Here is a 27,988-nt window from a genome sequence, read left to right on the forward strand (position 1 = left end):
TGGACAATCGTCCACTATCAGAGCTAAAAGCTTTAGGCCAATGCTCCAAAAGAACATCCGCGTTGAAGGCCTTACTCGCGTTATTAAGGTTCCTGCGGTCTACGGGGCTTCACGACAGACTCTAAAAATGCCGCCCCCTACCGCTCTATAGTGTACGCGCTTTGTTCGTGCTTGTCTCTCTTTCTTTCTATGTCCCCCTTCCACTATGTTTCTCTTTTCATCCCCCTTAACCCTTCCTCCTGTGCAGGGTAGCCAACTGGAACTACCTCTGGTTAACCTCCCTGCTTTTCTCTGCATTATCTTATCTCTCTCTATCGTCATTAGGCGGCACAGGCTGATGAACATAACTGAAGCCATGGCGAATAAACGCCAAAACCTTACTGTTTTCACCGACAGTTGACGACATAAACGGTTCATATCCAGAAAGCCTGATCGTGTTCGATAAGTTCGGCTCGCAAATGACGATAATGGGAAACATATTGGCATACACGAAGCGATGGAAATCCGAAATACGCGCTCTGAGTGAGCGGGCATCCCACTGAAAAATAGCTGCTTTTCGGACCTCATCCCAGAAAGACAGTGGCTGGGGAGCTATGACTTACTCAAGCGTTGTCAGCACCGGACTCGGAGCGTCCAGTACTTGAAGCGCACTTCTGGCAGACGGCGTGTGCATGTTGTTTAGCAACACGCCAATGGCATTCATTAAAGGCCTAAGAAGGGCTATCACTTGCTCATCTGTTTTCCGCGACTCCTCGGATGCAGCACATTGCTGTACTGGGGGTGGCTTCTGCTGTGGCTCTTCTGCAGGTCGTGTACGCGTAAGTGGTAACCATTCCTTTGTAGAGAGCGATCTGTCAGTTTTCTCCCTTTCAACATCGGTGTTTGGAGCACTGGAAACTTCCGCTGATGGTGCTGCTTGACGAGTCGACTTTTCTTGAAAAGTTTATATTTTCCGTCCTGAGGGCCATCGATGGTGACGTCGTCTCCTCCGGACGTTCTCAGCGGCATCTTTGTTGGTAGAGCTGTCTCTCGCCATTTGTTTAAGGTTGGTCATCTCTTCCTTGATCTGAGGACAGCCTTTGGAAGAGACGCAGTGATCACCTTGGCAGTTAGGACCCTTCAACGTGGTTGCGGTGTGGTTGACTTCTGAGTCGGGTTCGTCGCATCGAGGGCACGCTGCGGAATTTCTGCAAACACCTTACACATGGTCAATCTTCTGGCAGTTGCAGCATTGCATTGGTCTCGGGTATAAGTGGTCGAACCTGCTGGCGAAAGTGGCCAACCTTCACTTAGGATGGAAGACAGTCACCTCACACAGCGTGTTACCGAGGTGACGAACGTGCAGAATGACGTTGTGTTCACTTGCTGGTTTTATGAGGAGTGGGTGGTCTGCGTAAGGTATTTCATTGTCAGTGTCATAGATGACTCCTGTTATTGTGGCACCTTTCGCTGGCACGATGGACCGAACCTTGACGTTATCCAGCTACGTTACATGTTGTAGTGTGTTCAGCGCGCTTGTGTTCATCACATCGATTGCTAGGATGTTTCTCCTGGTGTTTCTCCTGACATCCTTCATCTCGCACGATGTTTTCTAGATGCACGGAGAGTGCTTGCCTGTTGAGCATGCGTAGGTTGTCAGTAGCGTTCTGTGGCACAAACACGATATAGTGAGGCCATCGTTGAGGCGCAGCTTTCATGGTTGTCGAACTTGACGCCGAAGATTTGCAGATAATTCTTCGTTTGGCCTTGCGGTACTGGACAAGTCGAAAGCTTTCTTCCGAGGACTCATCACATGATGCAGAGTACAGCTGTGTGTCATCGCTATCACTCGCTATCCTCGCTTCCTTGAAGCGATGTTCGCGGGTGAACGGGATCCAGGGGGGTCCTCGGGGTGTTGTATATACATCAAAGTGATGTAGGGGGGCGATAGACCCTACAAGTGCAGTGAAAAGTCCAGAAAAGCAGAGACGGGCGAGATCTGTTCCACAAGAGAAGCACTTCGTCTTCCTCCCTCCCAGAAAGTAAAAATTGCAGTGGACTGACTAGATAACGCGTTTTGATTGGTTTGTCAAACGCTGGTCACATATAGCTCGGTTTGACCAAGTGCCTCACTTTCTGCGGCTGCCTTTGACGCCGAGGTTATTGCCAAGCGGTTTTACCAGTGAGGTTGTCGTCAAAAGAGACGTTTTAGATACTATCAGAAATGAAGTCTTCCAGAGATCAAAACGTTCGCCACGTGCGACCTGTTTTGACACTGCCAGCAAGTCTGCCAGCCGTGAAATGTAGAAAAAAAAAACACTGCGGTTGAACATTTGGTCAAATATACGAATGATTATTCTATTATTAGAAATATTGAGCGTTTCTTTAAAGCATCGGATTGTAGAAAAATCGACGTTCTGCAGGGACGGGCGCTACGCTCACTAGTCGCAGCATGAGTGACCTGCGCCGCAGACAAACGGAAATGTTTGCTATGAAGCTTATTTATGAAGTATTGACGTAACTGTGGCCGAAATTTCGGTTGGCGCTAGACATTCGCACAGTGAGTTGGTCGCGCGGCTGTGTATTAATCTTAATAGGACAAGCAGGTCCGCAAAGTCAGGATGTGAAAAATAGGTCGGCGACTATATTAGCATTCAATTAAGTAAAATCGTAAAGGTCAGCAGGTATGTGACAAGAACGAGATAGATTTTGCAAATGTATCTATGGATTAGAAGCTTCTAAAAAAAAGTGAACGTCACCTTTTGGTTACCATTCGCTACAGTGTTTTGCGAGCATATTATGCTTACTATAATAACACTGAATTTTGCATCTGCGGTAGCCTTTCTTTGCCTCCTTCACTGCTGAATTGTTTATTCAGGTCCCGTGTAGCACGCGCGGCTTTGTTTTTTAGAAAGTTTGTCTTGTCGCATAAAAGCGGTGAAGAATTGCATGTATGCATACGTAGCTTCTTCTGTTCAATAAAGTACGCCAGCTAACCTATGGTACGGTCCACGTATCCACAGATCCACAGATGGTAGTCCGGTGTAGCCCCACTTTCGGCAGGCGGCGGTGCCTTGATGAGCGCAGTCCGGAACAACACAAGAATCAACAAGGATGATTCAGAAGCAGCCATGATTCGCCGTTTCTTATTTCTTTGTCGTCGTTCAGCTGTTCAACCAGCTCAGATGAACCATTCCGGCAAGCGCAACAATGGCAACCATCATATCAATGACGACATCGCGCGTATCAAGACGCAGTCAGAAGGATTATCTTTTATGAAGGTCAGAGATGCAGGAAGACGCGAACAGGATTTTTACAGTCGCCATTTTTTGGGGCAAGCAGGTCCATCAAGGGATAACGAGAAGACACTGGTTCTGGTTAGCTACCACCGTATCGTGTGGCTCTGTAATTATAGAAGCGCATCTTTTATGTAACCCTCTGGATTTCCGAAAGAAATATCGTCCCTATTACATATCACAGTAAACATTTTAACGCTCTTAAGGGTGTAAATCAAGTCTTCGCCAGACGGGTAGTATCAGGGTGCTGATACAAGCACCCTTATTTGATTAACACCCGTAACGAAAAGTATTTGGCTGAAGTACAAGTGAAATGGATAAAATATGTCGCCCTCATCTCGTTATACTTCCCACTATTTACGAGTTGGTTCGTTACTAGCATCACTATACAAACAGCACCAAATGACAAACCATGCATTCTTAAATAGGTTATGAAATAAATGCATGGAGGTGGATTCGAATCCAAGAACTTCACATGGAAACCGGAGACCCTGACCGATGTGCCACTCAGAAGCCATGTTTCTGCTCCTCAAATATTGCTGCTATATGTACAAGCTATCCAGCAATTCCAACTACTTCATTTTATGAGAAACCTTTTATTTTACGTGCTCAGTGCTTTTTAGAAGGTCATATCTTGCATGGAAGAAAATGTATTCGTTATGCTTGAAACCTAACATTCCTATAGCTGCAAGGTCAATATTCAACAGCATGCGAACGTGCGGACACCTTTCGTATAGAGTGGTAATTCTTTTACTGTGTTTTCATTTTTTTTTCGCACACACCCTTACTATAGGGCGCTTTTAATAAAGTTGGTGCAACAAGGTTATACTGGAGTGTGTAACATGAGAAAACACCCTATTAATACTCTTAGGTGTGTTGAATGTTTAGTGTGTACACGGCATTGCTTAGCAGCCGAACGAGGGAAAAGGTAAATGAATTGAATGCACGGAACTTGCCTTGATATGTAGCGATGATCGAGGATCATGTTGTCTTTCTTCCACGTTATTGTGAGCGGTTTTTCTCCGTAAGCTTCACATATAAGCCTCGCTTGTTCACCCTTGTTGACACGAAGGGCCTGGTAGCTTACTTTGAAATGGGCGGCCACTGTGAATGAAGAAGAAAGTTAAACACTTAAAGCGTGCCCTTTTACGTTATTATATGATAAGCACAGCGGACGAGGCTGAATTTTGTAAATTACTTGCTTATTCGAGTTGTTTTTCGTCATTTTCTTTCACGACGCCGTGAGAGATAGGGTACAAGATTTAATGAAAGGAAATGGGGAGAGATTGGTCGGAGGAGCGTGAGCCCGCGGATACACGGAAAGTTGCCGCGCGACTGGCCGCTCGAGGCACTTTGTGTGTATTCGTGGGCTTCTTTCACGCTGTTTCATGTAGCGTTTATTGAGCAACAGAAAGCTGTATCGGGAGTTTTCCATGTCGCACTACAATTTTTTCATTGACAAATTTCATCTAATTATTATACTTGAGAAGTTGATTACTTAAGTCTAATTATCCAATTAAGCGGAATGAAACAAAGGTAACTTAATATCTCTAAGCGACGGCAAACAACATTACCTTGGTTCTGTCCAGCTACGTGGCATTCGCATATTTTAAAACTTTGGCTAGCGTTAGCTGGGACACCCTGTGTATAATACGGTGTTTGATGTAATTTGAGTCTTACTTAAAAAAATGTGCAAATGCCACGCAGCTTGACAGAACCAGCGTGATGTTGTTTGCTGTCACTTGGAGATTCTCAGGTTTTTTTCTGCATTCCGCCTAACCATCTCATGAGTGTTAATTATTTAATCGACTTATATTATTATTACATGAAAACTGTCAATGAGAAAACTGTGGAGCAAGATGAAAAACTCCCGATGCACCTTTCTGTTGCTCAATACCTGCGGCATAAGAGGGTTTTTCGAAGCATGAAAGCATGCGGTTACATGGAAAATTGCGCGCGGCCTGTCGCGCGTTATCTATCTATCTATCTATCTATCTATCTATCTATCTATCTATCTATCTATCTATCTATCTATCTATCTATCTATCTATCTATCTATCTATCTATCTATCTATCTATCTATCTATCTATCTATCTATCTATCTATCTATCTATCTATCTATCTATCTATCTATCTATCTATCTATCTATCTATCTATCTATCTATCTATCTATCTATCTATCTATCTATCTATCTATCTATCTATCTATCTATCTATCTATCTATCTATCTATCTATCTATCTATCTATCTATCTATCTATCTATCTATCTATCTATCTATCTATCTATCTATCTATCTATCTATCTATCTATCTAACAAGTTTTTCTGTTTTGGGTATTGAAGAAATCTAATCGCGAATTTAACTTGCACGAGTGCTGAGGGAACATGCAGTCTGCTTCGTAGAACATAATGTGTGAACATGGACAAACATTGCTTCACATGTGTCCTACGGAAATCTGACGTGCATTGTGTGGGGCTTCGGCAGGATTCCGTATCACATATGATGATGATTGCCCCATGTTGACGCAGACATCGTTCTCAAATGTAACGTGAGGAGTACAAGCAGTTCCCAATCAGGACTCATACACACATGAAAGAGAAGAATATTGACCCACAAATGCAAATACACGCCTGTTAAGGGAAATAAACACAAAGCTATCTGTGCTATTCTAGTAATGTCGCAATGTTAATCTTGATTGAAAAACAAATGTTTACTATCAGAAAGAGTCGTATATGTCCTACGATTAGTGAGCGCATTTGAATGCACCTACACATGCTGAAAAAAACAACAACAAACAGCAACAACAGCAAAAGAAAAAAAAAGACCCAGCGACATTATGGCACACATTCGTATCACATATGTTCCGCAATCGAGCTATTTGCAAATAATGCTCGTCTCGTCATCTGGCTTTTTTTCAGAATAGAAAAAAAAAAAGAGGAAGGAGAAGGAGAAGAAGCATGAACGAGGAGAGGGGACAGTCAAACAGAACGGTTACTTCATTTGCGAAGATGAAACTGTAATCAGGTTGTGAAGAGAGGTGTTGCCGGACTGTCGCAGCTCAAATCATTTTAATAACGAGAAAAAAAAGAAAACATGCTGAATTAAATGTAAAAGACAGAAGAGAAAAAGTGAGTTCGTTTATTATCGTCCGAGCGCACTCATTCCAGTGCGAGAATATTGGCGGCCATTGGCACAACCGACTCACCGTGAACCGAGAGACGAACGACGGTGCTGAGACCGACCCCGATTCCGTTCGTTGCCTCGCAGAGGTACTGCCCGGCATCCTTGGGCTCGACGTCGTTGATTATGAGCGAACCATTTTCGAACATCTGCATATGGTAATTGCTGATTATGGATTTAAACGCCTTGCCCGCATCGTCTCCTGAGGTGGCCGCAAGACGGAAAGGAAATGGGGATGGAGGAAACGGGAACGGCGGGTTGGGTGAGCAGAAGAGAAAGAGAAAAGAAAGAAAAAAGTGTGACAGGTTAGATTGGAAGAGCCGACAAAGTGGATATTACGTCGCAGATTATAACTTCAGATCAAAGAAGAAGACAATAAAGAAGGCAGAAAGGCAGGGTGGTGGAAAGTGCACCAGTTGTAAAGAAATAAAGACAGCAGATGAAGGGAACAGGCCATTAGCTTTCTTTTATTGCTTCGTTCCAGCTTTTATATTTCCTGGTACCATTTATGCTCATTCGTGGCTTCACCTATTGATCGGCCTCACTCTATTATGCTACGCGAGCAACCTTCAAAAAAAGGACGCGTGTTAAGCGAAGACAGTGAAAGAGGGCTGATTGCCTAGTTCCTGTTTTCTTTGTCTGTTCAGGTACAGCTGCTCTAGTATGTCCATTACGTACAGACGATGTGGCCAAGTCACGCTACTTGTAACAATGCCATCTTGGAAACTCGGTGAATGGCGGCGCTACAAACCACCGGCTCCTGTACGTTCGTGACTGGGCTCAAGATACCTGTACTGTCCGCGAATGTCGTCCGCTCCTTCGCCCACCCACCCCTTCTTCATTATCCCCTAACGCCGATCATCGTTCTGTCAGGACGGTTCACCAAGATTAAATTCAGATAAACTGCAGATTCCAGTGCACCGATCGTTGTGCAGAGACTTTGTGCCATTTGGGGAGTGCACTTGTGCAAGCTGAGTTCGTTGTAATATTGCGTCGTAACTTTTCGAACGGCCGTATGTATCGATAAACTCATCTGTGGCTGGATCAGTAGACGATAAATTGTGAAAGGCCTGCGCGTTGCATAAATGCCCGTATAAGGGCGGTTGCGTGAAACGCTATTATTACTGGGCAAAGTATTGGCGTCAGGGACAAAGGGGAGAACAATTAAGGTTGGCTTCGCTTGGTAGGGGCGTTGTCTGATTACGCCTACTCGCACTGCGTTCAGCTCGCCCGACCATTTGGCTGGGCCTGCTCCGATAACTCACCGAGGGCTATCTTCCATCGGATGAGTGGTGGTGGATGGCCGTCCGCTTGGCAGTCAAAAGTAACCCTCGATCTGACGATGCTGGACTTGTCGCTTGGTTCAATCTTCCATTTTGGCGGTACTGTAAGTTGAACAAAAGAGAGCCATCTAGCAAGCTCGTCAGGTCAAATGGGCGGACTCACCAGCCTCGTTTACGCCTCCCACACACCAAAAAAAAAAAAGATGAAAAAATAACAGCGTTCAAGCGAGCTCAATATCTCAACCGATATTACTCTCACACAATGTTTTTCTCGACTGTCACTTAGAGCAGCGAGTTCAAAGAAAAAAAAAAGTTTTGACTGGAATGCGACACCTTGTGTGACGTGCGAAAGATTGTACACCCATGTTTTCAAACGATCGTCGACTCGAAGCTTTTCCTCTGCTTCACAGAGTCGAGCACAGCGCCACCTTTCGAATAATGAAGACGCTACACTTCTCAACATGTGTCGTATATGATCATGAAGCACCGTGACCACTTCTGTCGAGGAGTGCCGCTGCAATCTACTTTCTAGTTTTGATTATGAAGAACTACTGAGGAATATAGAAGATAGTAAATGGGCTGGGAGAGTGTTGAGGTATTTGTACAGGAAAAACATTGATTTACAGTGGAGGAAAAGAAGTAGGAAGCTTACCAGCAAGTATGCGGCCTGTTGGGTGAACAACACAGCAACAAAACGCATCAAGCGGAAAGTCAGAGAGGCCGAAATAATCTCATGGGTGGCGGCAATAGAAAAGAAATCTGCCATGAGTAACTACTTAAGAGGAAAAAACGAAATCAGGAAAGAAACAATTTATGATAACACAGAGGGAAGCTCATTACTTTTTGAAGCGAGATCAGGATGCCTTAGAACACGCACCTATAAAGCGAGATATAACAAGGAAGGAGAAGCATGTGCTTGCCGCGGTAAAGCTAAAGGAATGACGGAGCATGTTTTATTAGAATGTAAAGATGTCTGCCCAGCGGTAGATTTAGGCCCCACTGGCCTCCTTGAGGCCCTTGGGTTCAGCGAGAGCAGGGGGAAAGTAAACATGCCTGTAATTGAGATTAGTAAGAGACGATGGGAAGATTGGTGGAAGAAAAGTACGGAAAGGACAAAAAAAAAAAAAAACGAGACGTACAAAAACACACTTCACAATTGGAGGTCAGAAAATTTCGTTATTCGAGGTCATCGTTGGGTTGCTTTCTTTTTCTTTTTTTTTTCTTTTTAACCTAGGTAGGACATTAGGCAGTATAACAGCAAGAGCTTGCTGGTGCAACCCACCACCCGGTTCCGAAGGGGACTGTCATAGCATCCATTCATTCATCCATCCATTGAGTTGAGGTGGAATGTTGTGTGGGAGGACGTTCTAGAATACGGGGGAAAGCAATGTGTAAACGGGCTTTCTGAGTGCCAGACTTCTTTTCCGACTACTCGGTGAATAGGTGGCAGTCCAAAAGGCTGACACTACATACGTGTGGTGGCGACACTGCGTTAACTTAGAATAAGAAACACACGCGTTATAAAGTCAACAGCAACGCCGGAAAAACGTCACATTCGCAAACGACTTTCTGCGACAATGAAAGGAAACCTGCGGATGAACAAGAGGGTTCCTGAAGAAGATCTTGCATTTTTCATTCGGGTCATTTTAAGCTGAGAAATAGACAAAAGCCGACATTTTACTTACAACGTGAAAATTAGACAAACAACCTCACTGAGTATCAAATTTGGCTAATTTTTTCTGCCCCTTTTTTTCCACGTTTGGGCAAATGCGAAACCGTCACAAGTGGAAGCTGCAGTGATTCAGCATATTTTCCAAGAAACTGAAATTGCTGTTAAACTGTTTGACTTCTTGGCGGATTAGCGCATGTGCAGAAGCTGCGCCTCCGTGGCTTTCGCTACATGGCCACAAAAATGGTCCGCGAGTCTCGACAGTAAACTCAAATCGGAGGTGGCGTTTCTGCGTGCCTAATAAAATCAAGTATCGCTATTGAAACTGCGAGAGGGCTTAGGAGAAAGACATCGCGACAAATCCTTCTTTTAGATGGCTCTTTCTAAACAATTAACTTCTATTCTTTAGGTGGAACGAGTGCCGCTTTTGATTCAGATGTGATTCTCCTAACACTGTCAGTATATTTCAGGGTAAATCGAGATTTCTCCCGTGCGTTAAAAGCAACGAAATCACATCGCAGGATCTGGCCTCGTAGTCTTTCAAGAATTGCATTATACGCACTTGCTGCAGTATACTACCGTCCATATCTCTTGTGGCGACTAATCAACCAGCTTATGCCAGAAACTCTGTTCTTGCGTCCGAACGGGAGTTCGCGCGAGACGACAGTCATGGCTCAAGGCTATTGTTGATAGGGCGTCGCCCTTATTAAAAGAGCTATCTGACGCAGAACGACGAAGCGCAGTACTGGCCTCTCTTCTAGAGGTCATACATATTTTAACAAGTGCTATTCTCGAACGCAGTTCCTCACTGGTACTAATCGCCAGAACAGTACTCTACTGGAACTGATCGGCTGGACAGAATTCCCTGTAATCAGATCGCAAGAGACATACGACATTATACTATACGATGCAAAGCTAACACGTGCCCTGCTTTCGGGCTCATTACTTTACCGTCGCATACTACGCTAACACAAATTTAATGAGCACAGTTTCAAACTTGCCCTCCGGTAAGTTTACTACGGGGAGAGTGGCTGTTTAAAGCAGAATATGAAATTAAGCTTCGCCCGTTGCCCGGATTTTGTGATAATGCGGTGTCGTCCTGCATATATAATTTTGTATCCTTTATGAATAGCCGGGCGTTCGTCAAGAGACCAAAGCAAATATCTAGCAAATATTTTGACATGCAAGACATATGTTAGGATTAAAAAGATAACAAGAGATGCTGTAACAGCTAAATCGAGGTATAAGTGCAACAGAACATTGCAACCACACCCGACTGAAGATTGAGCAAATGTAGACGGTGCTGAATCGCATAAAAAAAAAAAAAAAGAGCACCAGCGTTTCTTAAGGGCGCAAGGCGTACAAAGCAGACTTAATTAACGTGAATGCTCAAGTGGCGATCATGGCAGAAACATTTAAGGCGCTCTCATCGTCGGAGGAACAGGGCTGACTACAGAAATTTGGCAGTGCTTGAGAGGGAATGAGTTCTGACGACATGGTCTTTCTCTATTTTGAAGGGTACATCACTCTTAGAATAAAAACCTTTTCTAATTCTCTTTCTATCTGTGTGTGCGTACGTGCGAGGGAAAAAGAGGGAGAGAGCGCCCCCCCCCCCCCTCCCCCATATAAAACAATAGGAAACTAGAACGTTAGACTGGGTTAATATATTCGCGGTTATTGAGCCCACTGTGCTGCAAGTGCGTATGGGGGCGGTGGCAGCTGAGTACGCCGATCGCTGCCGCCAACAACGTGCAGCTCATTTTATGGAAATACATTTGGAAGTTCGGTAGAAGAGAAAGCTGGGCGACTTATGGTTAATGCGGAACGTATTGCAATTACAGCGTGAGACGATGATCACAGAGCTGTGGTGGAAGGTAGAATAAAGAAGAAAGGAAAAATGGAGATATCGTGTGCGCAATACAGTGTCCTGCGCAAAAATAAATTTCACTGTTGTTGAAGCATCAGTATGACTGCTGATACGAGGATATGCTTCTTTTTCTGGTGATATGGCAAATACTTTTGAGTCAGTGTTCATCTTTTTTCGTGCACGGTGGATAACGTGTCATTATATTCGATATCCTTTGTTTTTTTTTCATAAACTTCCACTTTATTCCTTTTGATTTGTTTATTCAGTGGAATTTCCATGTTTAGTTATTCCCCGTAGTTCCCTTGCTTGCACTGCTGTTTCGACTTGCTCGGCATTTTCAGGATATTCCAGTTAATCCGTAAGAATTTGGGCGGTCAGTTTCTTCCGTCAGAGCCTCATTATTCCGAGCTCGTGCTCCTCCCCGTTGGCCGAAGCGACGATAGGGACGATGCACGCGGCCTTCACTCACCGAAAACGACCAGCTCGGCCGTGTGGTTCGTGATTCCGCCGTCGTTCTCCGCGACGCAGGTGTAGCGTCCGTTGTGCGCGCGGCCCACCTCATTGAAGACCAGGTTCGAGCCGAGGTCCCCCAGCGACGCCTCCTGGATGTTCAGCTGCGTCTTGCTGAAGGGCACGCCGTCCTTGAGCCACCAGATCTTGATGGGCGTGTCGCCAGAGCGCACCGAGCAGGTGATCACCACCTGCATCCCTTCGGCGAGTGTCTTGGGGAAGTTGAACGGGTTGAGAACCGTCTTTTCTGCGAGCGGGTGTCCGAACAGAAGTGTTAGGGCTACGTCGCTTCGGCGGGAACATGCAAAGCGAAGCCTAATGCTTTGCGGCCTGAGCCGGATATTTTGACGCGTTCCTACTCCGGACTGCATTCCTTTGCTCCAGAATTATGTACGAATTATATTTTGCGAACAACTCCTTTGAATAGAGATGGTGGCGGCGGTCACCAAGGTCTTTATTGTTTCCGTTAAACTACACTCCTAGCGAAAGCCTACACGCAAGTCCCCCTGCCAACGAATGGAGATCGGCGCCACCCCACGGTCGCAGTTGTCACGAGTTGTCACGAGTTAGATAGTAGAAGCACCTTAATAGTGCATAGGTGGTGTTGCCTGTCATGCTGGGATGAGGTGCAATACGAGCGTACGACAAAAATAGCTTGCTGTCTTTTTTTTTTTTTTTACATCTGCGAAATGAAATTGGTCGGAACATTTAGGGGCGGCTCATTGCACGAAAGAAGCTTGGAAAACTTTAGGTATATTTCTTTAGAGGAATCCTTTGTGTTCTATTCGTACCCTTCCCTCCTTTCAACACCCAGGCATAAGTAGTGCAGGCGAACATGATTGTACTTACTGATAATCTTGACATTAAGATCTTTGCTGTCTTCCTGCTTAGAGGTCGTAGCCCGGCACGTGTAGACGCCTTCGTCCGCCTCACGCGTGACGTCAGTGATGACAATGGTGCCATTTTCGAAGGCACGCTGCCTCTCGTTGTGTGGAAGATCCCTCCCACCTATAGGCATGCCACAGATCAGAATCATTAATAAAACCTGTGACTGCTGCTTTATTGGCATCAAATGGTTCTGAAAATGTAAAAGCTGTCGCCGTGACGTTGACAGGCGTATCAGAGAATGTTCCAATGGTAGCAGAATGCTACCACACGAAGACGTATTATTGTCTGAATTACATGCAATGAAAGTTTATGATGCGAAAAAATTCCTCTGCATTTTTTTGTTTTGTTTTGTTTGTTTATCCTCACTTGTACTTATTCAGCGCTTTGAAGGCGAGGGAAAGTACCACGGCATCATATGGAGCCTCTATAGTAATCACAATCCACTCAGGCATCAACACGCTTTGCAAAAGACAAAGCAAGCACATGTCCCAATACTGCAATTTTTTTTTTATGACTCAGATAATGCACTTTAGTTTTATCCTCCGAAACTTAAAGCTTTGGAATCATGTTAGTAAGCGCACGTGTGGATCTTGCCTAGCAAAGTTTCTTGTTGATTGTGCTTACCAAATGTGAGCAATAATTCCACACAAGGCAACGTTAGCTACGTGAAAGAAGCACTGTTGAGCTGTTTTGCAGTACGTTAGGGGGCGCAGCACACTGTTGTTGCCTGGCAACTGAACTTAATGGAGAATTGACACATGCTCCCTTACGACTAGCATACTAGGTTATCTCATGGACTGTATGCCCGAGTAGAACATACCAGAGGTCTCTTTTTGCTATTGTGTATGCATGCCCCGACCTAAAACGATTTCGTAACTAATGCACTCACTAGAGCGACAAAGTAATAATTTATTTGCCTAAAATATTACCGTTATATGCGATATTTACCCCACCCCCCTCTCCTAGCAAAAGTATTTATGGTTTCAAATATAACTGGCACTTGAGGCCCATGAGGTGAGTTTGCATTGCTAGCAATAATTTATGACTAATTATAGCTAATTAGAGGCAGCTAGCTATATTGAGGATATGGCTTAACACAAATACCAAGCACGACGATGACCTTTCATTTTTCGGTAATAAACGTACGCATCCTTTCTTGGAGGATACTTTTAATGTTTCCCGGCAGCATTTAGGCCATGACAATAAGCAGCTCAAGTAAAGCAATATATATATATATCCTACAGTATTTTCGTAATCCTCGTTACCTAGTTCCCAGTTACTAGTGCCTTATTCACGGTTTTTTTTGGAATCGCAAACACGCAACGAAGAAGGAGACACAATGAACGCAGACTGGAAGTAAACTCACGTATTTATTCCTTACGTGAATAAGATTTAATTCCAGCCTGAGCTCGATGTGTCTCGTACTTCTTCTTCGTGCGTGTCTGTGGTTCTAAAAAAAACATGAACTATATCATCTGGCCCGGTTATCCACTCTCCTAGTTTCTTACTTTATATTCGAGTATTTGACTAGTTCATTTTTTCTTCATTTCATACGGATCCTCGCAAGGAGTAATGAGACAAACTTCGTTGCCGCGCATTTCAACACTCGCTACCAGTTTGCATGCATGTGTGGCATCTCCCGCGTAAGCTAAGGAGTAATGTTCTGCATGAACTGTTTCGTTAACTAAACAGCTAATTCGACCAAATGATTAGAAAGAAATGCGAAATACCAGTGTACGCAACAGATAACCGCGCACAGGCAGTTGCAATGACGCCCAATTTGCTCTAGCTGCTGCTAGCACATGGCCTATTAGTCATTCTTGATCATCACGAAAGCTGATGCGAGAAAGGAAAGGCGCACAGAGGAAACGCACCAGCTGGCGGCTGCCGTGGATGCGACTGTACTTCTTTGTGAATTATGATGCACGCGACAGTATCAGCAATGACAACGCATGCGGATCATAGTGCTCATGGTTCACCGACCTCGACTCCACGTGACTTTGGGCGCCGGATGACCCGTGTAAGGGCAGTGGTACACCAGTGTGGTGCCGGAGGTCACGGTAAGGTTGGCCATGGGCCGCACTCGAGGCGGACCCCGGACGTCGATGCGGTCGTCGTGCCACGCCGTGCCCAGGTCGTTCGAGGCCTCGCATCGGTAAAGGCCACCGTCATCGCGCGTCGCCGACGTCACGTTCACGTAGCTTATGACGTCGCCCGCTGAGCTCACGAAGTCGCCGTAGTGCACTCGGTGGCTCTCTCCTACCATGCCGCCGTCCAGAGCCCACGTGACCCGCGGCAGCGGATTGCCAGAGGCCACGCAGCGGAGTGAGAATCGCTCGCCCGGATCGACCAGCTTGCGCGTGAACACGGCCTTCAGCTCGGGAGGCGTCTCTGGAAAGGCCAGAAGCTCGTGGTTTGCACGTTACTGGATAACGTATGCACCGCTTGTGCTGACACCGGCTGGCACAAATTGCGGAACCCTGTACCTGAACAACCATTTTCTAACTTCGTGCGTATTAGAGTGTTCGAAGGAATTGAAGAGGACAAACGCATTAATGTCAATCGAAATTTCGCATGGCGGGTCCACTCACGCAAATTGAGAAAGAAAGAGTGATAAAAACACTTTAACCTTGAATGAGTCCTAATTTATGTGAATAGTCATACTTGAGTACTAGATCTTGCAGATAAGGTAATTTTAATCTTGATACATTTACCAATCAAGCAACACTACGACCATGAAATGTTGCCAAGTAGACAGCAACCGCTACTCGGGCATGCAAATACAGTTGTCCGAAGAGCACTTTTATTGCGATAGCAATTGCCGTCGTCCCCGTGGCCGTAATTTTCCGTATAAAGTTAAAGTGCGATAACACCGTCACCGCGGGACGTATGCTGTGGTTGTGAGTGAAAGCTCGCGATAGTGAGTCGAGGATAGTGGATCGATCTCGCGAGCGCGAGGGAAGCGGGCGCTGAGGAAGCGCGCCGTCTTAGATCGCGCGCGCGGTACTCCGGCGGTGGCCGCGAGGGACGTATCGAGTGCTGATGGCTTCGTGTACGCTGTGTTCTCGCCGCTTAGTTCGCGTTGAAACGAGAGGTGGCACGAAGGCCAATTCGCTCACTGGTGTTGCCACATTTTCCCACGCCAACGAATTGACAGCGAAGATCCGCGGTCATCAGGTGAGATGTGTTCATGTTTGCCTGTGCGCGCGTAACACCCTGCTTGTTAATTTAGTTAGTAACTGAAGTTTACAAGTATATAAGGCTGATAAAATACTATCTTTGCTTCGTATAGCTCTCTAATAATTTGCTATCGCAATCGATGCTTCGCCTTCGGGCGAAACTGCGACTTTCTTTTGTTCCTTCAATTCAAACAGATTATAGAGACCAAATTACGAACATAGAGATTTTTCGTAGGCACTAGTTTTGGTTAAATGTGAGAAATGAGGTGACTGAAAGAAACAGAGGAGAAATTGTCTACTTTTGTACAATGAGGAATGGAATACGAACAGGGCAAAGATGCATGTTCTCCGTAGCATTTGCATGACATCATTAAATGCTGTTTTTTTTTTTAATTCTGAGCCTTTGCCACGCGATGGACTAATGGAAACATGTTACCTGGCTTCTTTCATTCACTGGAACTTTTTGTGTGACATTCGTGTTGCTAAATTGCAGTCAACTATATAAAAATGCACATATCATACTTTGAGTTCGCGACTATGGCCAATATTCACGACTAATGCTGATGTTCAAAAACACCGAAATATTAATAGGACCCTTTCTCAACAGACAATCATGAAATATGTGTATTTTTTTACAAACGTGTTGCACTAATACCAACCAATGCTTTCTTTATTTTTTTTATTTTTGTTGCAGCTTTAGAGGATGTGCTTCTTTTGCGAATTTTTAAACTTACCCGCCGCGTTGGCTTAGCGGCTATGCTGTCGCGCCTAAGCACGATGTCGCGGGATCAAATCCCGCCCGCGGCCGCCGCATTTCAATGGGGGCGAAATGCTAAAAATGCCTTTGTCTTGTGCATCGGGGGCAGGTTATTGATCCCGTTGTTGTCAAGATTAATCCGGAGTCCCCCACTACGAGGTGCCTCACAGTGAAATCGTGGTTTAGCGCGTAAAGCCCCAGAATTCATTCATTCATTCATTCATTCATTCATTCATTCATTCATTCATTCAATTTTTAAACTTACTTATCAAGATTTGAAAATTGATCACTTGATTTTCTTTAATCCTGTGAACCTAAATAAGAATTCACTTTATCCGTTTAATTCAGGAGCATTCTGTAGCTTTAGGCACCTTTATTGAAACTTCTACGAATGTTTGTAGCCCTTACTGCAGCGCACTTTACTGCCTGGAGAACATTCCATGGGCCGTTCAAGCCAGGGATGCATGTGTGGAGCACAGAAATATTAAAAGATAACTTTTTGAAGCAACAACGCGAACATTTTATTTTCAGGGATGATTGATCATTGTTTACCTATTCGCTTGGAATGAAACGAAAATCGGAAAAAAATACATGCAAGTGATGATACTACACTGGGCTACGCCATAACAGAGCTGATCTATGTTGCCGGCGCAGAAAAAAAAAAGAAAGATAGGGATGAAGAAACAAATGCAGGGAGTCTACTGCTGTTTTCAAGCACAATCACTTAGACTACCTCCGTGGGGGAAGTGTATGGAAAAAAAAGAAAAACAGTGAGGTGAAAGCCGCGCTCCGTTACTCGAATAAACTCATAACTCCGTTAGAGCTACGTTGACGTGCGCGCCCGTAACAACGTCACGAACAGGAAGGAACAAAGTTAGAAAAAAAAAAGCGAACCCTAAAGCGCACGGCGAACGGGTAGAGGAAAGAGAAAGCTACAGCGCCGAGGCAACAGGTCTGAAAAGGGGGCGCCTTGCGAACGCAACTTCCAGAAACCTTAAGGTATCGACTCTGTGTAGGCAAAACTGACAAATATACGCACATAAGAACCGCTCGCCCTGTCGCAAAGCGACGGCACGTTGTACCACACGCTCGGCAAAAGCGTAGGCGCCACGGCAACCCGCAGCGCAGGGAACAGATCTCTAGCTCCTCCTTTTCCCGCGCCTCAAGACAGACGGTCGCGACAACACGACGGGGGCGGCGTTTTCTCGCCAGGAAACGCAGCGGGCGGGGAGGGCGGGCGAGCGAACGTGTCTATCTCTTTCGAGCTTCCCGCGCGAGACCTACCACCCAACGACGTTGCACAGGCACCGTCTCCGAGGCGTGTCCTTCGCTCCTCTTTCGAAGCACGCGTTGCTGTCCCACTCGGACTCGTTCTCCACTCTTTTCCTCGTTCACTATCCCCTTCTCCCTCGCCACGCGGCAACATTGCGCAGGCCCTGGGCTCTGCCAGAGCGGGTGCACCCCTTCCCGTTGGACTACCGTGTGCCTTCCCTGTAGTCGTGCCTGACCCTTTTCCCTTCCTTCCCTTCGCTCCTCCCTCGCCGAGCATCTTGAGGAAGCGGAGCGCGCAGCGCGACGCCAAATGAACACGGCGGAGGCCAAAGGCCTACGTCGGAGCCGTGATTAATGGGCCAGCCAAGCGGAGCCGTAAAGTCTGCGTGCTGGTTGCCCTTTCAGGTTCGCCTCCCGCTTTCTTGCGCGCGGTCCCGCGCAGGGAAGAAGAGAAACAGCGCCAGGGAACAGTGAGTGTGTCCGCGGCGCTGCTACAGGCCCGGTTATCCCCAAGATTGATATTGCCTCGGTTTCTCTCGCGCCAGGCTTGCCGCTTCTCTTCACTGCCGCGGACAAACAGACGTACCGCATGGTCCCCGTAGAACCGAAAGGGGAACGAAGTGAGGCAGACACTTGGGGGAAACAAAAAGGAGTCCGAGGGAAGGTGCGTTAAAATAACAAAGCGTGACTTGGTTGAATTTCGACGCTGGTTTTCGTTTAGTCCACGTGTTTGTTTGTTTGTTTCCTTTTAAGATACGAAGACCATTAAAAGTAAGGAGAAAAACGGACAGAACTAGTCCGAAGCAAGCACGAAACGCCGACGAAGCGTCGAATCAACCAGCCTGGATGAAGTCACGATGGGATGCAGGAGAAAGAAGAAACGAGTCAGGAATCTCCGAACCGAAAGTAATTTACCGAAAGTACCGGTTATATCCGTTTGTCAGGGACCAACCTAAACTGTCGTTTAGCGTTCATCCATAATGGTCAGTCTCTCAGTAATGTTTTCGGGCTAATGAATTGTTCAAGGAGCCGAATCACCGCCGGAAGCTTGCTTTTTTTAAAGTTGAGAAGCGCTGTTGAGGTTTCTCTCGGAGGCTGTAGTGGAATTTGGGACCTCGAGCTACAGAAAGTAATTTGCACCGAGTGTACGTATTACTTGTTCAATATTTGTGTAAGACACAAAACTTCTACTTCGGACCGGAATATCGGACAATGCACTTCAAAGAAAGAATGAAAGAGGGAACGAAATCTTATGCTAAATGAGTTAACCTCGTATCTACGCCTTGCGAAAGCACTTTTTCTTTTCATTGAAAGGGTAAAAAATGGAGAGGTTGGCAGACACATATTATTGTAGAGCAGGTCGCTGAAGGAGCAAACAGGTTGCGCTAGGTTAGGAATAGAGATTAGAGTAAATACGGCAAGTTCAGGACAACTCTTAGTCGGTTCTATTATTGTTAACTATGCGTAGATGATGACGGCTGTATAGGGTTTCGGTGAAAATTCAGAGGACAGCGGAAGTCCCAGTTGTGTGTTCTGCACGGGATTATTAAATATACGTTCCTTTGCTTCTGAAACACGCCTAGCACCTAGTCAGCAGACATGGACAAGCCGGTCTATAAATGATTATTCCTTGGAACACGTTGGCGGATGATAGACGTATATATAAGTAAAGGCAAGGAGGTTAACCAAAATATCGCCTCGGTCGGCTATCGTGCAAATGAGAAAAGCGAGAAGGGGTACGATAGATGAGAGGAAAAAGAAAGAAGAAGGCGGGAGGAAAAGATGAACAAATTAGACTATTCGCATATTCTGGTAGTGGTTTCAGTGCGTTCGGGCAGTTATACGCTGGTTTGAAAAAAAAAGACAGATTTAAAGGTCTATTATGGAGTAAATGGGGATAGTAGCCATAATCTGGCTTCATTAAATTAAGCGGAGCCCACTGAATATAGCAATAACTCCTAGTTAATCTTTTACATGACCTTTGTAGCGCTGCCATATAGCGCCCTGAAATGACCACGCGAATATATGCGCGTGGGTAGGGGCGCTGTCACGCAGTCTCATCACGCAGCTTGCAACCGAAGCCCAACGGTTGGCGGTCATAAACCGTTCCTCTACGCATCAGAAATACTTCGTCTGCCAACATATACATATATAAACGTTTTGATCTGGTTTTCTTTTTCGATCAGCCACAGCGCATGCCCGTCAATCACCATTCGCAACGCAGAGGCAAGCAATACGATAATTGTGCATAACATAAACATGAGAACTCTCTGACTCAATAAGTACAGGAATAAGGGCATTGAACAGACGGTAACAAGAACGCTGTTTCATCCCTAAACAGAATACAACCAGCAATCTGTTCCAACAATGCGAACTTTGCCTGTAGACATGTTGCTATAGTACTACTCTGTTGCATAATTCAAATCATGTGAAAGAAATTCTGGCCCAACAACGAGCGTAATTATGGTTGTAAAAGAGACCTCGCTCGGTTTTGTGTCTGCGTTGTCAGCAGTAATCTTAACAAGCACTCTGGGTTGATTTCGTATGCGGCTATGCAGATCTGAATACGTGCTACACAATTGGTTGCGTTGAGGCACCATTAGTCATCGGTGCCTCCATATTGTGTAGCGTAGTGCGGAAAAATGAAAGAAAGGCGAAGGCTTAGGTGCGCGCACTTGCCGCTTTTACCTAACAAGTTATGCGAACGCGAGCAACCTTATCTCGGGGATGTTCCTGAAACGGCAGATTATTCGTCGTGCTCGCTCTTCTAATAATTTATGCACGTGCGAATAATGCGCGATCAGTCAGCGTTTTCTTTTTGGCACTTAGTGTAGAGATTGATTCTTTTCCTGGAAGCAATTTTTTTTTGTAGCGACCGACAAAAATATAATTTCGCACTGCGGATACATTATTTCTGTATAACATTATCAATATGATCAGCGACCCCGTTACCATGGGTGGCTTCCGTGCACAAACAAATAGTAATATGTGGAAGGCAGCACCAACACTCGATTCTTTGTGCTTGCAAGGAGCGGGATTATTGTGCAGAAAACAAGTAATAATGGTAGATGTCTGGGGTCGACCGGGTAACAATTCTGACAGAGAAATCGACGAGCCCGAGTGAGTTCACTGTATCATCCCGGAGACGATAGGGGAGACGAAAACGGTTACGACATGGAGGACGAAGGGGAAAGTAAAAGACTGAGCCAAACAAAAGCCCTGGAAGCAATGGTGCACAAGCTGATAGGGAAGTGAGAAAACAAGGCAACAGCTACAGAGGGAAAACGTGGAAAAGAAGGAACAGCAAGATGGGTTGCACGAAAATAACGTAGACGGTGTGGAAAATAAAGTAAACGCAAGACGAATGGCAAGGCGAAAAGACGGAAGCAAGTAATCGGGAAAGTACGAAACGATGAAACAAAGGAAGACGGCGACAAAACAACAGGTGAAGATGATTTAAAAAGGGGTGAATGAAGAGGGGCTGAATAACCATGCAGGAATACAAGCCTTGCCGAAAAAAAATATCAAGAAAGAAAAAAAAAGATACTATGAAAAATGAACGATGGAAGAAACGCCGGTAGGAAGCGAGCAAAAAAAAAAATGAGCAAAGGCAATGAGGCAGGACGGCGAGGAAGAATTAAGGAGGGAGAGAAAAATGGATGGCAAAGCAAGTCGCTGAAAGAATCAAAGAACGAAGATTAAAGACGGCAGGGCCGTACTTCTGTATATGGCGATAAGAGTGTGCGCGTGTGTATAGAGAAGTTTGGGATAGGGGGGACGGTGGTGACAAAATGGCGGCTGCTATAAGCCAAGCGGCCCGCGCATGCCCGGCTCGGCAGCGACGCGACATGTCAAAGGTAATGCAAGGCGACGCCGGGGATCCCCCGGTGCTTCGTCTCTCAAAAGGGAGTCGGCGCGGCCGCCCCTCAGAGGCGCCCGTAATGAGGTTGAACAAACTCGATTTTCAATCGGGACCGCTTGTGCGTCTCGCCGCCGCCGCCGCCCCCGTGCCGCCTAGCAAGCGCCCAAACCCCCTCCTCTCTCACCCTTTGACAAGCGCCGCTTGTGCCGTCCTTGGTGCCGTTGACTTTGCCGAATAAAAAAAAAAAAAAAAAAATTGGTGCGCCCACTCCCAAGACACGCGTTACTTCCTCAGTCGGGATACGGCCTTTCCTTATTTTCCTTGACAAACGCCCCGCGCTTCCCGCTGTTCTGGCTCTGCATTCACACGAGTCACGCGCCCAGAACGCTCTTCGTTCTTTCTTTCGTCTCTTTCTCTTGTTTTTCGCCTCCTAAGTGTTCCGTTCTATTGCGCTGCTTCTTCTTAGTCATCAACTTTTTTCGTTTGCTGTGGCGTTCTTTCTTTTTTCCCCGCTTCCCGTTTTTGAACGAGAGTAAACAGGTCGATGTAGAGGGACCGTTCGTTGTGACGAATGGTCTAATACGAGATGGAAAAGAAGCTGCGCTTGCGAGCGAAGAGCAAGCAATGAAAGCCCCTCCACCCGCCTTCCCATGTACCGCCGAAATGTTTACACGTGCGATAAATGGCGGAAGAAAAGCAGAGATGAAGGGATCCCGTGGTGATAGGCGACGCGTAAATTCTTAAGGATTGGGAAATGGTGTAGGAGAATGATTACCTTTTCTCGACTTGAGGTAGCTGTTCTGGCCATTCCATCGCCGGCTGACACGGTTTTGCACGCTCCGCTTTGAGTGGACCTCTGCATGAAAAAGAGAGGCAAAAATAAACGGCCGGCGGGAAAGGCGGGGCTCCGTTACAGCAGTTCGAAGCTACGCAGAAAGGCAAACTTACAGGAGCTTTGCCGGTTTGTGCGCATTCGGATATGTGACGGAACCCATAGCACAAATTAAAAAAAGTTTTCTAAACGTGTGAAAGCAAAGTGTAAATTTCAATTACCTTGACTGAACTACGCCCATTTCCTTGCTTTAAATTTTAGATAACGTTTATTATTACCATTACGTTTTCTGCGAAAGATACAATGAAAGAGAGGATGAATAACGCTTAGGTAGATAACATCCAGAAATGTATCCGTTTCTGGCAGTGTTAAAAGAAACAGTCATACGTGTTCCAAAGCTCTTTCTGCATTTGTTGAGCTGTACAGAGTTTCAATATTGGCGTCGAAGAACGCCGAACAAAATTCTAGTTTTTAAGTATCACGTCCAATCTACCCCTCCGTACCCCTCTACCCTGCAGAAGAAGAAAGAAAACGAGAAACCTCGTTGTTTATGACAGCAGTGTGACGTCACTCATTTCCCTACATTCCTGAACAATTGGCTCATTTTTGTTAGCCTAAATCTGTAAGCGTTGTCAGTTTGCCGCTGAACTTGAAATTCAGTCGAATTGGTTATTGCTGCGAACAATTGACTACCTTTAGCCAGGCGCGTTATTTCAATGTATGACGTCAAAGGCGAGCAGGCGCCGGAATATCTAAATGGCGTTGCTACTTGTGCTTTTTAAGGTGAAAGTCCTATATGCCCCCATGATGTGAAAAATCCAGCCTCTCGCGTCATCATCCGATGGAAGCAAAACCCACGTGACCGAGTGATGATGTAACGTTTCCGGTGCTGGATCGGCTCCTGCTGGCACTGCGAAATCCCACAGTGAACAGCCACGGCGTTGGCCGGATGTCGTGGCCGACTACCAAAAAGCCGACCTCACCCACTCCAAAGTTGGCTTAAGGTGGATTAAAGTGGATTATAACAGATTAAAGCAGAATAAGGTGTACTGAAGTGCGATAAAGTGGTTTAAAGTGGATTGAAATGGATTAAGGTAGATTAAGGCGGATTAAGGTGTAGTTTTATTATAATGTTATAACTTAGACAAGTCCTCGTGCTTTCGCCTTGAAATCACCTAAGGACACTAAAGTGACTGTCAACTTTACTCCAGCCCATTTACTCCGTTTTCTCACAAAGCAAGCCTCCCTCACTTCTTTATTTATTCATTTATATATAAAGATTGTTTATTATATCACGCATCTAATTATTTACACATGCATTTATTTATCTATTGACTAAATAAAAAACTTTTTTTTTCAGCTGTAAGCAACAAGTACAGTACAGTAGGTGACCGGCTTCTCACCGACGTCAGAGCTACCTGATAATCCTAACGTGTAAAGTTTAATAACGACGTGATATATTTGTACCACGTCGAAGTATTGGGCTGATAAGCACCTGAGAACCACAAAGCTATCTTACTTTGTAAAATCCCCGTTATAGTTCGACCCTTGGTCAACCAGCACGATATCCAGCCTTCACAGCGACTCACCGCGAAGCCTGAGCTGGGCGCTAGCCTGGGCCGTGGCGTCACCGTAGCGCACGAAGCACTGGTAGATGCCTGCGTCCTCCCGCTGCACGCTGGCTATGTGCAGCCGCTGGTCTTCCGAGCGCAGCGCGACGCGCGGAGGGTTGGCCTTGAGGGGCGCGCCGTCGTGCAGCCACCAGGTGGAGGCGACCGCTCCACGGAAGCCGCGAGCTGAGCAATTGAACGTTACCGCTCGGCCCAGCTCAACCCTGGCCTCCTCGGGCAGGACCACGACGCTAGCGTTCGCTTTTTTTTTGGGGGTGGGGGGGGGGAGAAAAGAGGATGAAAATTATCAGTAAGCACACGCAGCAATATACTCATTACCATTATTTACAGCAGCATCCGCGTTAAGTTTACACGATGAAGGCAGAGGGTCCCCCGTTAGTGAACGTTAAACAGTCGCCTATTTAGCGCTGCTCATCGTTATTACTTCTTAATTTTTGAGTCACATGAGTTTACAAGGAAACCTCGTTTACAGTCAGTCATTCATCTGACTATGAATGACTGACTATTGTTTTTCTTTTCTCTCGTTATCTGTTCATCCCTTTTCCCCTTCTCAACTGTAGGGTAGCCAACCGGGCACGTTCTTGGTTAACCTCCCTACCTTTCCCTCTTCAACTCTCTCTCTCTCTCTCTCTCTCTCTCTCTCGACACCTTTAAGTGGCACTTTTGTGGTGCCTCGCTGCATGGCAAACGAACTGCATAAATAAATGAGACAATTCCAAGTTGTGCGAGAAGAAATACAGAAGTTAGGCTTTGCATGCGAGTAGAACGCAAGTACACTTTGATAACATATACGTAATATAACTAGGTTAGACCCACATGACACACAATCTGAAGCATTGTGACCTTTGCATAAGTGTTAAATAAACTCCTGAGGTACGCGTTCCGTTCTCACGAACAAACACAAACGCCCTAATTCGCTGCGTAATACGGAACCATATGTTGGAACACTGGACCCAAACAGATCGACGACACACGCGAGTGCATAAATGGCACCCAGAAATGAAATGCCGTATGCCTCACAAGCTCAAGAGAAGCCAAATAAACTTGTTGCACCGGATTCGCCTTGGTGTCGCATTCGTCCAGCGACCTGATAAGTTGCAGCGATAGGCCAAATTGTAAATGCTGTCAGCCAGCAGAAACATTTAATCATGTATTTTGCGTTTGTCCCGCACACGCACAAGAACAACATATATTGGTCTCTTCCATTGCAAACGTCAATAAGAGGCCGCTATCAGACGAGCTTATCTTATGTACTTGGCTTAATGCAAACAGCGCAGCCCTGATAAGTGCCGCTATAGAGTTTGTACAAGCCACTGGGCTGGATGCATGGCTTTAGAGATGCCACGACGTTGTGAGCTTGTATGTACACACCTCGTTCTCATATTGTTGTCATCATTCATCAGGTATTTTTCTCCGCTTGCCTTTTCCCCTCAAAGCTGAAGAAGTCGTAAGAAATGGACGCAGCCTGAAAACAGTGCGGAAGGAGCTTGGCATAGGACAAAGAAAGATGTATGCAATAAAGGATAAGCAGGGTAATAATATCATCAGCAATCTCGAAGCTATAGTAAAAGCAGCGGAAGGACTCTATACTGACCTGTACACTACCCAAAGGAGTCAGCATACTTCAATTAGAAACAGCAATGAACACGATACAGAAACTCCTCCTATAACTTGCGATGAGCTCAGAAGGATCCTGCAAGACATGAAACGAGGAAGAGCGGCAGGAGAAGATGGAATAACAGTCGATTTAATCAAAGATGGAGGAGACACAATGCTTGGAAAACTGGCGGCTCTTTATACGAACTGTCCATGGACTGCAAGGCTCCCAGAAAACTGGAAGAATGCAAACATTATACTAATCCACAAAAAGGGAGGCGTTAAAGAATTGAAAAATAATAGGCCCATTAGCTTACTCCTAGTATTATATAAAATATTTACAAAACAAATCTCCAATAGAATAAGGGCAACAGTGGACTTTAGTCAACCAAGGGAACAGGCTGGCTTCAGGAAGAAATACTCTACAATGGATCACATCCATGTCATTAATCAGATTATCCAGAAATCCGCAGAGAATAATAAGCCTCTCTATATAGCTTTCATAGATTACGAAAAGGTATTTGATTAGTAGAGATACCAACAGTCCTAGGCATTACGTAATCAAGGAGTACAGAGCGTTTACGTAAATACGTTGCAAGATATCTACAGATGTTCTACAGCTACCTTAATTCTACACAAGAAAAGCAGGAAGATACCTATAATGAAAGGGGTCAGACAGGGAGACACCATCTCTCCAATGCTATTCACTGCGTGCTTGGAAGAAGTATTCAAGCTATTAAACTGAGAAGGCTTAGCAGTACAGATCGACGGCCAATATCTCAGCAACCTTCGGTTTGCCGATGACATTCTTTTATTCAGCAACACTGCAGGCGAATTACAACAAATGATTGAGGACCTTAACAGAGAGAGGCCGGGATTGAAGATTAATATGCAGAAGACAAAGATAATGATAAATAGCCGGGCAAGGCAACAAGACTTCAGGATCGTCAGTCGGCCTCTAGAGTCTGTGAAGGAGTACGTCTACCTAGGTCAATTAACACAGGGAACCCTGGTCATGAGAAGGAAATTTACAGAAGAATAAAAATGGGTTGGATCGCATACGGCAGACATTGCCAGCTCCTGACAGGCAGCTTACCATTATTATTGAAAAGGAAGGTGTACAATCAGTACATTTTACCAGTGCTGATATATGGGGCAGAGACTTGGAGACTCACAATGAAGCTTGAGACCAAATTAAGGACCGCAAAAATAGCGATGGAACGAAGATTGTTACGTATAACGTTAAGAGACAGAAAGAGAGTGGTTTGGATCAGATAGAAAACGGGTATAGACAATATTCTAATGGACATCAAGAGAAAAAAAATTGAGCTGGGCAGGTCATGTAATGCGCAGGTTAGATAACCGTTGGACAATTAGGGTTACAGAATGGGTACCAACAGAAGGGGAACGCAATCGAGGACGACAGAAGACTAGATGGAGCGATGAAATTAAGAAATTTGCGGGCGCGAGTTGGAATCGGTTGGCGCAGTACAGGGGTAATTCGAGATCGCAGGGAGAGGCCTTCGTCCTGCACTGGGAATAAAGGAGGCTGATGATGATGTTGATGAGAGTAGCAGGCCTGAGCAAGTTATAGCTCAGACCAACCTCTCTGCCTTTCTGTGAGTAAATTTATCTCTCTTTCTCTTTGCATTAGTGGTAACTCAATTTAATATCCACCTATGTTATTATTTTCTTCTAAGAAAACTGTTAAGGCAGCATTGGTGGGTGCAAAGTCCGATGCAGGGTGCCTCATAAGTGATCGCTGCGCCGTAGCGCAATGTCTTATATTCCTTGGCGGGTCGACGGGAACGCTATCGCGTTCCACTCTTGAAGGCGAAGCTTAAGCGTCCTCCAATTTTTTTCACAAACTTTCAAAACACTTGTTTAATCATAATCTTGGGTTAGATGCCCGTCTTTGATTACCAATTCTATTATAGATGACATTCCCTTCTTATGCACAAAGAGTGTGTATGAAGCTTCAGTAGAATTGTGAACTGGGGGATTCGGCAAGTGGTAGAAAATAGGTGTAGACAAAAGGTTTAGACAATGAAAAAAAATTCACCGACGATTACGATACTCTATAATGCGAAATTTGACCGCATCTCTATATGTGTTTTCATTTTGTAATATATTAGCTGGCGCGGACAATCTATTTCGAGAGCGAAGTGTGGCGCGACTGCCTC

General features: G+C 45.4%; 1 protein-coding gene across 1 annotated transcript in view; it reads right to left on the reverse strand.

Moving 5' to 3' along the window:
• Positions 1-27,988, reverse strand: part of LOC126536806 (cell adhesion molecule Dscam1-like) — a 494,472-nt gene that overhangs the window by 115,458 nt on the left and 351,026 nt on the right. The window contains exons 6-13 of the mRNA XM_055074010.2: positions 24,168-24,449; positions 22,522-22,602; positions 14,660-15,067; positions 12,638-12,796; positions 11,748-12,035; positions 7,725-7,844; positions 6,485-6,661; positions 4,232-4,379 (exon numbers count right to left, since the gene is read on the reverse strand). Of these exons, the coding sequence (XP_054929985.1) occupies positions 4,232-4,379; positions 6,485-6,661; positions 7,725-7,844; positions 11,748-12,035; positions 12,638-12,796; positions 14,660-15,067; positions 22,522-22,602; positions 24,168-24,449 (1,663 nt within the window). The remainder of the gene's footprint in view (positions 1-4,231; positions 4,380-6,484; positions 6,662-7,724; positions 7,845-11,747; positions 12,036-12,637; positions 12,797-14,659; positions 15,068-22,521; positions 22,603-24,167; positions 24,450-27,988) is intronic.

Source organism: Dermacentor andersoni, chromosome 4, assembly GCF_023375885.2.
Source record: "Dermacentor andersoni chromosome 4, qqDerAnde1_hic_scaffold, whole genome shotgun sequence".
Lineage (NCBI taxonomy): Eukaryota > Metazoa > Arthropoda > Arachnida > Ixodida > Ixodidae > Dermacentor > Dermacentor andersoni.